The sequence below is a fragment of the Spinacia oleracea genome, chromosome 6 (assembly GCF_020520425.1).
Source record: "Spinacia oleracea cultivar Varoflay chromosome 6, BTI_SOV_V1, whole genome shotgun sequence".
Lineage (NCBI taxonomy): Eukaryota > Viridiplantae > Streptophyta > Magnoliopsida > Caryophyllales > Amaranthaceae > Spinacia > Spinacia oleracea.
The window spans coordinates 123,996,928-124,011,313 of record NC_079492.1 but is presented as its reverse complement, the minus strand read 5'-3'; the positions used below and the strand labels follow the sequence as shown (position 1 = coordinate 124,011,313).

The following is a 14,386-nucleotide window of genomic DNA, read 5'->3' as shown; positions in this document are numbered from 1 at the left end:
GCCTTGCAGCTAACTTGACTTATAGAAAAGAAAAGATTGAACAGATGAAAAATATTTCATTATTTTCACAAAAATGGAAAAGAATATTGATTGTAAGATAATATAGACAATACAAATAATCAACTATGTAGTAACAATGTAGTATATAATGCCCCTCAAAAAAAAAAATGTAGTATATAATGAATTTGAAGATAACATAACTGTAAATGCTCTAAACCATACTAATATCTCCACTTTAGTAATGATGATTATTCAACTTTCTTGACACCTTTATTTTCGCAAAATCTGTGTGAACAGATACTATTTTGTATTGCAGGATCGAGTTGATGGACTTGAGAGTAAGTTAGAAATTTTTTGTGATGAGAGCATATGTGATGTTCTCTTAAAACTGCATAAACGTGAAATCAGTGTTTGATGGATATTGTCCAAATAAGATCTGCATCAGACTGCACAGATACTATATCTCCGGTCACTATATTAGATGTACTTAACAAACCGCCAAACATCATCTCCGTGTCATCTGAAAGAATAGAGGGAGGAAATTATGTTAAAACTTAAAACACATAGATCACACCACTGAGCCACCGGCGGAGGGGGATAAACTTACAGAAATAAGCAATAAGCATAACAAACAGAAACTAGCTAACCCCCTCGTATCTGTCCGGGATTAATAGTCACATTTTCCTAAACCCCTTGTAATTAAGGTTATGACATGATGTTACCATTCTTATAAATCCAACCTTCATAACAGTTGTCATTTCTATAATCTCCCCATTGCTTACATTATACTGGTGGCAAATTGAAAAAATCGATTATAAAATGTTCTTTGTTTAGGGAAGGCAACAACTTCTAACAGTAGTTTTAAAATAATACATATATCAATTACAGAAGGAGGGAGTAAGTCACAACAGATTAGATGAATAAAACAGACCTACATGGTGGTTTTACCTAACCTTAGCACATGGATATCATTTTCAAGAATGGCAATGTCGGCTGCCGACAAATAATAGAAGGCAGTCTGATGCACGCATACAACATATCTACCACTCAATACAGGATCAAGCATAAGTATGGGACTGCATGTCATTCATTAGTACCCCTTTGGCAGCATGTGATTCACAATTTCATACCTCATATGGCAATAAATGAAGAAAGGGGAATGTAATAAATGATGTTGGTTTACTTACTTTGTAAATCTCTTTCCCAATATATGGCAAATAAAAATGGACTGAAAGAGGGAAAATAGCAAAGCATAGAGGGAAATGACATCGTTCTTTATTGTTCCTCCGTTTATGATAATCGCAATACTTTAACTGACACACGTTGTCACTCCGAGCAAGGAGAAGGAACAAAAATACAACCAAGGTGATAAATTTTGGGACTTTTTGCCAAAAAGGACCTTTTATAAACGGTTTTTTGCGAGAAAGGACCTTTTATGACGAAATTGGTGAAATGGGACCTAAAACATAATTTTTTTTGTTGATTGGGACCTTTTACCGGTTTTTTGGAGTTGACCCAAGATTCCGGCAACGACTTTGACACGTGGCAACCGGAGAGTGCCACGTGTCCATTTAATGATTAAAAAAAAAAGTTGCCCAAAAAAAAAAAAATTATCGAATTTTTTTTTTTGCCCCAAATCGATTTTTTTCGCCCCAATTTTGCGAAGAACCCTAATTTTTTCGACGCAAAAATTAGAACAATTGAGGAGGAAATTGAGGGGAAAAAATAGCACACCTCATTCGTGGCAGACAATTTCAGTGACGAACTTTAAGGCAATTGGGATTTTGGAGGGAGAATTGGAGCAAAAAAAAATCGATTTGGGGCAAAAAAAAAATTCGATTTAGGGCAAAAAAAAAATCGATTTGGGGAAAAAAAATGATTTGGGGCAAAAAAAAAAAAAATCAATTTGGGGCAAAAAAAAAATCGATTTGGGGCAAAAAAAAAATCGATTTGGGGCCAAAAAAAAAAAAATCGATTTGGGGCAAAAAAAAAATCGATAATTTTTTTTTTTCGGGGGACTTTTTTTTTTTTTTGGGGGGGGGCAAACTTTTTTTTTTTAATCATTAAATGGACACGTGGCCTTCTCCGGTTGCCACGTGTCAAAGTCGTTGCCGGAATCTTGGATCAACTCCAAGAAACCGGTAAAAGGTCCCAATCAACAAAAAAAATTATATTTTAGGTCCCATTTCACCAATTTCGTCATAAAAGGTCCTTTCTCGCAAAAAAACGTTTATAAAAGGTCCTTTTTGGCAAAAAAACCTAAATTTTGAGACAGTTATCACATCTGACACCATAGGGAGCATTTAAATTATGTTCTTTTATCTTAAAAAATTGAAGTTTAACAAGTTCTAATCAATTAAATTAAGTTCTAGTAAGGGAAAGTAGGTTCAAATAAGGATCCGCAAGTTAAAATTCACATCTGAAGTAAGTTTTGATAGGGCTAGTATCATAGAAACTAAAATTAGGTTACATAGTTCAAATACATACAGACATGCAGTGGTGCATATATATTCAGGCAGATCTAAGAGTTAGAAAAAAAAAACTTCACAAAACTAAGGGAAGAAATGAATGTAGCAAGTTAATTGACATGCTATTAAGTTTGAGGATCTTGATTAGGCTAACCCTAATTGAGTCATTTGTATACCTAATTGGCTAATAAGGATAGCAGTTCTGCTAATTGCACAATTAATGGCTTTCTTTACCATACTGAATGTCCTGATATTCTTTCCATATATGGGTTAACAAGAGCCCAAGCAAGAGAAGAGGTAAGAAAAAGGAATCAAAAAAATGAGAAAATACACTGATTAACCAACAATTTAGCAGTTATTCGAGCAAAAACGTATCATGACATAACAGAAAAACCTAAGCGCGAAAATGAACTATGCAGTTTAGCACAAATAGAACAGCACAAAAAATCTACTTACCGAGGTTCCATTTCAGCCCAGAGGTGGTGGTATGAAAAGCAGGCTGTCCCATTGGTAATAGTCCACAATGTGGACCAACAACAGAAGATTGAATTTGGATCTCATGGCGGTGAGTTTTTGGGAGAAGTTGGATCAAGCAATCGTCCGAAATAAGTATTATTCGCAAGTTAGAGAAACGATAAAGAACATTTATGTTCCCCGCTTCATGATCAAAGCGTCCACCGAGTGCTCCAGTAACAAGAATGCACAGCTGCAACGTACATAACAACCAACCAATTAACTCCAACACAAATTTTATGAAGGAAATAAAAGGGGGAAAAACAGTTTTCGGCTCATTTACCAGGCTTGTAACAAATGTATATGATCAGATTGCAACAAAACAGATAAGGATATACTACAGGCAGAGCATAAACACAATAGCTTTGTACACAACAAGAGAGGGGGTGGGGGGGGGGGGGGGGGGGGGGGGGGGGGGGGGGGGGGGTGGGGATGTAAACTGCTGAAGAGCATATGAAGGAAACTTACATTCGATTTCTCAGATTCTGGTGTCAAATTACTGATATGTGATATACACTTGTGTAGGTCTGTGGTGTCTTGGTCATGAGATTCATTTATTGCATCACACCCCTGACATCAGAAATCCAGCAGTAGCAATGTCAACAATAAGCCAACAGAATCATGCGCTTTTTAAAAACTGTGGAAAATCACAATTAGAGCAAGTTAACATATAAGTAGAAATCAAGGACATAGAAGGGGAGAAAAACAGCTCATGTTCTCAGACAAATGCCCTAAAGTAACAACATGCTTAGAAGCGGAAGATCAAGAAATCACGTATGTTGGGAAATACAGTAAGTAGAGGCATAAACTAAATAACGTCTGAGACGGGATTATGCAAGACAGTAAGGGCTTTCACATTTGCAATGGCCATTAAGCAGCCTCAGGTAATCAATGGCCAATCTCTTATAAGCAGATTATGATCATGCAAGTGAAGAGATTCAGTCTTGGTTATCAATATCAGAGACTGGTTTATCATATGTTCCCATCAAGTTAATATCAGTTACTTATGGAAATTTTGAATCAGAGACAGAGAAAGGGAAGCATGGCGCTAGCAAGGGCACAGAGATGGAGAAAGGAAACATTTTAAAAAGAATTTCATAGGATAAACCTAGATGATTAACATTAAAAAACCATTATTATGTTGTAATTCATCATGCATGATTTGAGTTACAAGAAAAAACCAAGTTATATATACCCTCGATACAGAAAGCCATAAAATTGTTTGGTTGACAAAACCAGAGCTAGTTATAATTCCATTACCCAAATATAAGAGAAGCAGCTCACATAAGCCCCCTAGACATGTCATATGTGAAACTTCCTTCACTCAAGCAAAGTTTTTCCGACATGACCTAGAAATTGAGCATCCTCGGAATATATTCAAGCAACATGAACCACTAAGCGTTATCTGAACTAAAAGGAGACAACGAAATTCAGAGTAACTGGAATACGATTTTGAGACAGGCTTGGAGCAACTAGCTTGAGTACATATTTCAAGTGACAAGAACCGAAGACTTAACCGCCATCAAAGTATCAATACACGGGATTAAGAGTTCAAAACCCATTTATATCAGGAAACTTTTAGTTCTTCTGTCCTTCACTATACCCCATGCACAGTAGACAAGCACATATACCGATAACATCAATTACATAGACCACAAAGCTCCCACATACAGATACAGGTGCTTGTAGGCCTGATGTATGAAAACAGCAATTATCTCTATGCTCCCAGTTAGAGAGGCTATCTTCCATAGACCTTTGATTCAAAACAAAACAGTAGAATTCAAATTACTACATCATTTTATCTAATTCATCATAATCAGGAGTTAAATAGTAACACTAACTCATTCTGGAAATGTTTAAACTTTTCAACACCTAAACAAATCCATATATAAGCGAGATGGAATAAGCTTGGATAAATACTAAAATTGGTTGCCATACATAAATCCAGCACGAAAACAGCCTTTCCTAAAAGCATTATTCTTAGGATATTCTGACTAATGAAACCACTAACCAATTTTGCATAAAAATCCAGAACATCTTCTCTGATGGAGTCCATGTCACCTTTAATTACATCAGGTTTATACCTGTGACAAAACGAAAACTTGAATTAAAATTTTAGTAATCACTCTTTACGAACACAAACATAAGATCCAAGTCACAAAATCAATCAAGATGATAAGTGCATATACTATTTATTGAAAGGGTAGCTAATACACAGGCGCAAGGCAACTTCAGAGTTCATCAGTATTGATTCCAATAATTGATTCCAATACATGACTAAAGCACACTACGATAAACATTTTCCTTCTGCATTTTCCAATATAAATCCAAATCATTCCTTTTGTTTCTTCGAAATTAGGCTTGTTCACTAAGTTACATTCCAACCAAAATAAACCATTTCAAGCATAAATAAAACCACAACCCACCTAAAAATAATAACCATTTCAATGTTGGGTGCTAATTAGCTACAGCAATTCACCTAAAAATTTGCATTTGTTTTTATCAAGATGATACAAAGTGCCACTTTTGCGCATTATTCAAGCCAACATTTCAATAACTACAAGCAATCAACAAGTTCAACCCAACATTTCCATAAATACAACAAACAATCAACAAGCTCAACCCAACATTTCCATAACTACAACAAACAATCAACAAGCTCAACCCAACATATTAGACCATTTAATTTTTTTCTTTAATAAAAAAAGTCAAAGAAATTAATAACACCTAAAATCAAGAAGAAAAAACACAGGATTCCCAATATAATTACACAAAGTTCACATTGAAATATATCATGATCATAAAATAACAAATTTTTTTTATTTAAAAAAAAAAAAAAAAACCTGTTGCGAACATCAATGGGATTTTGTTCAGGAAAAAACTGCGGAATTTCATCGAACAAACGATTCCCTCCTCCATCTGCGCAAACTCTCAATTTTGCTGTTCTACGCAAAAAATACACACACCCAAATCAAAAACTAACCGCCAAAAATTACCAAAAAAGGAAAAACAAAAACCCAATAAAAATAGGAGAGAGAAAATTTACCGTGCTCCCATAGAAGAGGGGCAAAACGAGGTAGGCGTTGGTTAAGAATAACTAAGGCGTAATTTAGCGAATTAGCACCTTGTTCAATAGGAATTGAAGGAAGAAGAAAAGACGAAGAGTGTTGCATTGCTTCCATATTATTACTGTAATAATCAGGGTTCAAAGTGGAATTTATTTGTTGGGATTTGTTGTTGAGTTGGGAGATTAGCTTGATGTTTGTCAATGGAGTTTGAAGGAGAGGTGTTTGGTTTAAATAAACCATGGAATTCTTCCAATTATGGCGGAATTGGTGAGTTTGGTATTTCGTTTTTCTTAACTCGTCGATTTTTGTGAGCCCTGTTTCTGTTTTATGTCTCTGATAAATTTGGTCATACCGACTCATAGTAGATGGCTGATGAATTTTGGGCGTGTTTGACAGTCAAAAGCTTTTGGGTCACACGGCCTGACGCGCGCGTGAGTGACAGACCGAGGATAATCACTTCGCGCGCGTGGTTCACGCGCCATAAATATACCAACTTTTTTTCTCTATACTTTCATTCTATCCTGCGGAGACAACTACCATTTGTCCACCAGAAATCAAATCCACAGAGTTCCTCTGCTCAAAAACCAAAGAAAATCTGACGATGGAGGTGCGACGGTGGTGTGCGACTCTACATCGATCTTGTCGCCGATCTCTCTCCGTCCTTACACTCGCCGGCGATCTCTCCTCCCCAGACACCGGAGATTATGTGAGTATATTTTTCATATTCAATGTCAAGAAGCCTCATTGTTCCTGCAATTGCTTAACCTTCTTGCGATTTCATCTCTCTCAATTCGCGCAGGTATTGATTGAACTTCAGTTACTAATTTGTTCGATTTTTTGGATTGAAGTTCTTATTTTTTTATCGAAATTTGGTCGATTATTTAGGGTTTTGTTTTGGTCGAATTCATGCTTGATTGAACATATTGGAATTAATTTATGATTTTCATTTTGTGAATTTGTTACATTGTTTGCGATTTTGATATCTAAATTTGGGGTTTCAGATTTTGATTTTTTAAGGATTTCAGTTTTTAGGGTTTTAATCTATTTTTTCTTGTTTTTTTACATGTGTTTGTTTTTATTTCAGAAGATTTATGGTAAATTTTGAATGATATAAAAATATGAAGTAGTTAAGTTGTTATTTCAGTTTTACAAGGTTGAGATGAGAAGAATGGAGTTTGCTCCTATTTTATGATTGTTTACTTTCATAGGTTGTATTGTTTACTTTTCTAAGATTTTTAGAAGTTTGGAGTTTCTCTTGCAATCCTCTCGTCTATGAGAATTGAGAAGTAAAATCTCAGGCCTTTAGTTCTTGTTTCTCTTTCTCATATTAGGCTCTTAATATCTAGTCTCAAGTAACCTGAAATACTCCGAGAAACTGCCTATTACTGAATTCAGTAGTCTCACAAGGAATCAATCCGCAATGATAGGTGCCCTTACTTGTGTTCTTGTTATGGTTTAATAGCTATAACAAACCTGATACGGTTGGTAATTTAACCTATATTGATGTTATAGTTTTAGGGTGATGACAAATCTGTACTAAAATTTAGGTAAATATGCCTCATTGCCAAACCTGAAAAGACCCGCTCTGTATTTGATTGCATTTCGGAATTTTAAGCTGAAACACAATTGTGGATATCAGAATTCGGAAGCAAAAGTGTTCTGCATTGATATAAGCCTAAATTATATCTATAGTTTGATAATTTACTTGTGGGAACATGAGGATCTGTTGATAGAATTTTATAGTCAAATGTAAGTAGTTTTGACAGGGTGGTGTTTGAGGTTAGGGAAGAAAGAACTCGGTCATAACATTGACATGGATGGGAAGTTAGCTCCTGATGTGATAGTTGGAGGTTTAGGAGCCTTATCAAATCAACTTCCGCTTGATCTCCACGCGACATACACTTATGAGGTTATCATTACTGTTCCTAAGGAATGATATAAGCATCTTATGCATTAGAAATTGTATAGTCAACCACTTAATCCTGTTTTTACAACCCCTTGCTTGGTTGCATTTAGTAAGAGATGTATGTCATTGGCACATTGAGTTCCTTCTTGTTACCACTGATGTTATTGACTATTGTTATCCATAATCAGCCATACGGTTGCTTCTGCTTGTATTAATGTCTGAACATTCTCTTTCCATCTGATATATTCTGCACATTATTGCCAAGATGCAACTTTTACTCCACATGGCCGTATTATAATATCATACTTTTCATTAAATTAATTTACTCTTTAGTCTTCACTTAAATGGTTTTAAAATAATCGGACTGCAGGCACTTCGGAATTGTACCCTTTGCATGTTCTCAAAAAATCAGCCAGGACACCTTAAATAATACTACATATAGTTTACTTTTGCAGAAATTTAGTTTACTTTTATAGAGATTTAGTATACTTTAAGATAACTAGGCATTGGAAGAAATCAAGGCGGTGTTTTTGCTTTGCTTTGCTTTTATTTAGTTTATTTAAAAACACTAGCCTACTAGCTCAATTGGTAGAGACTAGAGCATTGTGCAAATGCACAAAAGACGTGGGGATCGAATCCTACGTAGGTTCGACTTTACTTTTTGTATTACTTTATTTACTTTTAATTGGAAAACCTTTAATTTTGGGTTTTTATTATTTACTTTTTAGATTTCACCCATCTCCTTCCCAATTACTTTCGTTTGTCTTAAATCCACTAAAATAAGATCACCTACTTTTCTTCAAAAGAAACGACTCAAATAGAAGCAGCAGCAAAATCACTTTTTTTTCTTTTTTCTTTTAGTACTTAGGGGTCGTGAGGAAGTGTAAGCAACATGAAGGCGAAGGCTAACCTGCTTTGGACCTTGTAGTACAATTCCTATTGAAGAGGTTCTTGAGTGGCTAATGCAGAAATGTGAGCTACTGTCGTTATTTTGTTGCCTGATTTTTGAGAACATGTAGGGTAGGCAAAAGCTCGGATTGTAGTAATGCCTGCAGTCTTGTTTTCAGACTGTTTAGGTGTTGTTTTTCAGGTGCTCTTACATTGTTCTGGTGCTAGACATATTTGACTCGGAGCTTCTATGCTTATTTATTGCGCTCATTTATCACTTCGCTGTTCACATATACTACTTTTGATATTTTCAAATTCACTTTTGAGCATTATTAATTTACTGTTGAGACACTTTGATTTACTTTCAAAATATTTATTTCTTTTATTTATTCTATATGAGCACACTAGCCTACTAGCTCAATTGGTAGAGCATTGTGAAAATGCACAAAGATGTGAGTTCAAATCTTACGTAGGTTCGTCTTTAATTTTTGCATTATTTTATTTACTTTTAAGTGGAAAACCTTTACTTTGACTCAGCAGTAACCAACCCAACATCAGTTCAGCAAGTTATGGGCCCAATTGGAGACTCTTCAGACGCAATATGACAACACAGTTCCTGCATCCTTCTAAGGCCAAGGAATTCTCCCATGCTCGGACTTGGGCTCTTGAAATCCTACTTAATCATCTAAGTGCTTCCAGTGGTCAAGATCATGCTGATGCTGTCAAGGTGATTGATCATTTTCGTTTTTCCATGTTCTGTTCGCTTGTGTTAAAGTTTTCGGGGATAAGTTGGATGAATCCCAGCTTAAAGAGATTGAAGCAATGCAGCACATCCAACTCACTTCCTTCGGATACTTTGCAATACTCAATCTATGGCCTTTCTTGACTCGGGTTTTGCTTAGCAGTCGTTGGAATGAGCTTTACGAGATGAGGAAGAAACAGAACGAGGTGTTGATTCCTAAGATTAGAGCAAGGAATAATCAGAACAACAACACCAACAGGTTTGGTCATATGCTATGCTGATAGCTTGTTGACAATGGAAATCCCAGATGGTGACAACAACCAGAGAAAGCTAACTCAGGAGCAACTTTTGAGTTTTTGTTCTGAATTCCTCAATGCAGGAACTGATACCACCTCGACAACATTACAGTGGATTATGGCCAATCTTGTCAAGTACCCTGAAATCCAGGCTAAGCTTTTCAAGGAGATTAAAGGAGCTGTTGTTTTTGGTGGAGAAGTTGGAGAACATGAACGGTCAAAGATGCCTTATCTTAAGGTTGTAATATTAGAGGGACTGAGACGTTATCCACCATGTCACTTTGTTCTTCCACAAACTGTCACCCAAGACGCAGAGTTGGGTGGGTACATAGTACCCAAAAACGCGGTCATAAATTTTATGATTGCTGATAAGTTAGTTAATGATGTTTGGTCTACTTTTTACATTTTAATTATTATGTGTTGGCTAATTAGTTTTATTATTTACTTTTTGTATTAGTTTACTTACTTTTAATTAAAATACCTTTACTTTGATAGCCTTGAGAAAACAAATGAAACCAAAAAAAGGAATGCCAATCAAGATTGTTTTTGGATTCATGCTCTCTGAAAGTAGATTGATGGTCTTGGAATGATGAGGGTGCTGCAGGTGACTGATGCGAGATTTCTTTCTTACTATGATCTTGATTTCTATGGGAATTCTAATGGCTGACAGGCCTGATACAATAGGCTCTTGTGCTTCATTTATTAGGCCGTCTCTTAGAAAGTTTAGTACCTGAATCTGTTTCATGGACTCGACTAATTGCAAGACTGTATGCGCATAATCATCAGCAAGATTTATCACCTCAGGATCTTTATAAATTTATAGCTAAGCTTTTCAATTAACGTACATCTTGATCGAAGACTTCGAATTGGCGGTTAAGGACTGCCAAATTAAATGAAGGGTAGTCTCGCCGTTGGCAGTGACTTCAATTAATTTCTGGTTTCTTCGGTCTTCTATTTACTTTAACCAATTATATATCTACATGTTCAATTGAACAAAACGAAAAGTGTATGATAGTGTTCTAACTATTCCTATTGTATGGTAAGATACCAAGATACCACTAGTCTACTAGCTCGATCAATTGGTAGAGCATTGTGCAAATACACAGATATGGATTCGAATCCCACGTAGGTTCATCTTTAGTTTTTGTATTCTTTTATTTACTTTTCGTTTGAAAACCTTTACTTTGACCTCCATATACTGTAATAATTGGAGTTTCTATGTTATCAAAGTACTTTATTTCTAATTCACTTTTGAGTTTTTCTAATTAGAGTTTAGTTCTGCATTTAATTAGTATTTTATTTTTTATTTACTCCATATAAATACTCTTAAATTTGATTGTTATCGTAGATCAAATAAGTTACGGATTTATGGATCTATTTTTCATTTCAACAAAATTGATGGCATATAATGGAGTACAATATATTGTACAAAAAAATTGATTTATATAATGACTAAGTATTGCACGGCTTAACTCTAGTTCAATCTAAAATGAAAGGTACTCCGTATCATTTAGACTGGTCAAATGTGTCAGTCGGATCGGGTTACGATAAGTGACTTTTGGATTTCAGGTTGATTTGGGTCGCCTATTATTGGATCCGTATTTAGAAATGCTTGTTCATGACCCATAAAATTCGGGTTTGGGTCGATCTAACAGGTTGAAATTTTTTAAGACGCATATTATATTTTTAAGGCAAATTTGCCAAAAAGGACCTTTTATCACCCAAATGTTGCAAGAAAGGACCTTATATAGATTTTTTTGTGAAAACACAACGTAAGGTAATGTTTTTTGCGAAAGACAACCAAATGAAAGTTTTCGGCATTGAGTGAGCTTTTCCAGCCATTGACTTGCACGTGTGGCTTTATTTTGCTTAATACAACCAATTTTCCTCCAAAATTCTAAGCTTTAAAACCTAAAGTTGAAAAAAAAAATCGAAAAAAAAAAATCAAGTTTAAAAAATCAAGACTCAGAAAATAAGTACCTTTAGCCAAACTTAAGCCACATGTGCTGCTCACGTGCAAGTCAATGGCCGGAAAAGCTCAGTCAATGCCGAAAACTTTCCTTAGGTTGTCTTTCGCAAAAAAAAAATTTACATTAAGGTGTGATTTTACCAAAAAAATTATATAAGATCCTTTGTCGCAAAATTTGGGTTATAAAATGTCCTTTTTGGCAAATTTGCCTATTTTTAATGACCGGGTATAATAAATAGTTCGTATAATCATATCTCAATAAAATATACGAAGTATTATACAAAATATGCGCACATGATAACAAAGTGTTATACACAAGTTTTAAATGTAGTCAAACCTAACCATAAAATAACGTGTAAGTCAATCAAAATCATATTACAACAATTAACAAACAATTATAACAATAACGTGTGCTTATAATTTCTCATTATTTCATTAAACACAACGATTTTCAACCGGCCTTGTAAAAAAGGGTTCAATCTAGTTTTGACTCATTATTTTTTCGATTGTTCAAGTTCGGATAAAAATGAATTTCGGATCACAACATTTTATTCAAGACCCAATACGTTTGAGTTGGTTTTATTTCGAGTTACAAATTAGGTTAATTTTTAACCGATCTAAATTGCCACTAACCCACAAAAGGTACGTACTCCATACTTCTGTGGTAGATATATTTGCGTGTACATTTTGATTTTATGCAATGTTAATGCATTTATCTTAGAACATGTCAAACGGGTCGTCGGGTCGGGTTGTAAAAAAATATTTTCGGATTCGGGTTGTATCGGGTAGGTCACTTTCGGGTTCGGGTTTACAAATGCTTGTTCAAGACCCAGAACTTTCGGGTTCGGGTCAACCCAACGGGTTGAGAGATATTGAAACGCGCATTATATTTTCATTAATTTAGGTGATAAATATACATATTGGCCCAAAATAACAAATTTTCCTACACAAGTTTATATTTAATCAAATTCAACCATAAAATAGCGTATAATTAAAATTAAATTCATATTACACAGAACAATAGTAAAAAAAACGTGTCTATTATGCTTAAATTTTCTCACAATCTCATTTATTACTATAAATACAATGATTTTCAATCGGTCGGGTTTAAAACGGGTTCGGTCGGGTTTTGACCCATCCTTTTTCGGATTGTTCGGGTTCGGATAAAATCGGGTTACAGGTCACACAATCTTGTTCAGGACCCAGTATTTTCGGGTCAGGTTCGGATCGGGTCGATTTTTGACAGGTCTAATTTATCTCGAATAAAATCAGTCGAACATGTTTCGCAATTGTTGTAAGTTTGTAACCATTCTCGAAAAAATCAATAAGAAAATAAAAAGAAAAAAGAAAAATGTACGGCTTATAGAAGAAGCCAAAGTGAGACCAATCTTCACATGTTCACAGTGACAATTCCTATTAGTATTTCAGACAAGTTTGACTATATGTCTATTTATGGTCTTGTTTGGCAAATGGCTTTTTGCTGGCTTTTTTGTTGGCTTTTGGCTGTTGGCTTTTTAATCTGGTCAAACAGCCAAAAAATGTGTTTGGTAACTGGCTTTTTAGCTTGCTGAAAAGCTAGCTTTTCCGCCAAAAATGAAAAGCTAGTAACACTAGCTTTTTGGAGTTGGCTTTTGGCTTTTCACTATCTAAATTACTTTTTTGTCCTTGTTTTTTACTAATTAACTAATAATTAATAATTAGTGATTAGTGATTAGTGATTAGTGATTAGTGATTAGTAATTAGTAATTACTAATTAATATTTACTAATTAATAATTAATAATTAATAATTAATAATTAATAATTAATAATTAATAATTAATAATTAATAATTAATAATTAATAATTAGTAATTAATAATTAATAATTAATAATTAATAATTAATAATTAGTAATAATAATTAATAGTTAATAGTTAATAGTTAATAGTTAATAGTTAATAATTAATAATTAATAATTAATAATTAATAATTAATAATTAATAATTAATAATTAATAATTAATAATTAATAATTACGGAGTATTAATTAATGACTAATAACTAAAAGTGAATAACTAATTAATAATTAATCATTAATTATTAATGATTAATTAATAAATTATTAATTATTAATTATTATTAATTTAATTATTATTAATTATTAATTATTAATCATTGATTATTACTCCGCAATTATTAATTAAAATAATAATTTATTAATACTATTGCAAAAATTAATTTATTTTTAATGTATATTTATTTATTTGTAATTACGTTTTACTCCGTACACAATACACAGTATGTATTGAAAAATGAATAAAAGACATTAAATGTCCTTAAATGTCATTTTACATAGCTACAGCCAACAGCCAACAGCCAGCAACTGATTTTACCAAACACATTGGTAACCAATCCATAGTCAAACAGCCAACAAAAGCAGCCAACTTGAACAGCCAGTCAAACCAGCCAAGTAAAACAGCCGACAGCCGACAGCCAACAGCCAACAGCCAACAGCCAACAGCCAATTGCCAAACATGGCCTATATGTTGTGTATTTAT

At 34.1% G+C, this 14,386-nt stretch overlaps 1 protein-coding gene and 1 pseudogene across 2 annotated transcripts; one reads left to right on the top strand and one right to left on the bottom strand.

Moving 5' to 3' along the window:
• Nucleotides 1-36: 36 nt before the first annotated feature.
• LOC110788608 (thiamine pyrophosphokinase 2) lies at nt 37-6,411 on the bottom strand. Of its 2 annotated transcripts, none has more exons than XM_021993229.2 (6): nt 6,028-6,411; nt 5,825-5,921; nt 4,993-5,065; nt 3,450-3,551; nt 2,925-3,174; nt 37-520 (listed from the first exon to the last, which is right to left on the bottom strand). In XM_021993229.2, the coding sequence occupies exons 1-6, from the start codon at nt 6,407-6,409 to the stop codon at nt 405-407; spliced, it is 1,020 nt and encodes a 339-aa protein (XP_021848921.2). In that variant the 5' UTR covers nt 6,410-6,411; the 3' UTR covers nt 37-404. The 2 variants fall into 2 exon arrangements, with proteins under 2 accessions (XP_021848921.2, XP_021848922.1); XM_021993230.2 differs by having other exon boundaries at nt 5,825-5,926; nt 6,028-6,408.
• Nucleotides 6,412-6,552: 141 nt separating this feature from the next.
• Nucleotides 6,553-10,434, top strand: LOC110788609 (cytochrome P450 89A2-like; annotated as a pseudogene).
• Nucleotides 10,435-14,386: the final 3,952 nt, after the last annotated feature.

Excerpts from the sequence above, each read along its gene's own strand:
- LOC110788608 (XM_021993229.2), bottom strand. The coding sequence starts at position 6,409 with ATGAGTCGGTATGACCAAATTTATCAGAGACATAAAACAGAAACAGGG. Across the intron at positions 5,922-6,027 it reads CCCTCTTCTATGGGAGCACG|CAAAATTGAGAGTTTGCGCA; the intron begins GTAAATTTTCTC and ends TGCGTAGAACAG. Across the intron at positions 3,552-4,992 it reads TGGATTTTTATGCAAAATTG|GGGTGTGATGCAATAAATGA; the intron begins GTTAGTGGTTTC and ends TTCTGATGTCAG.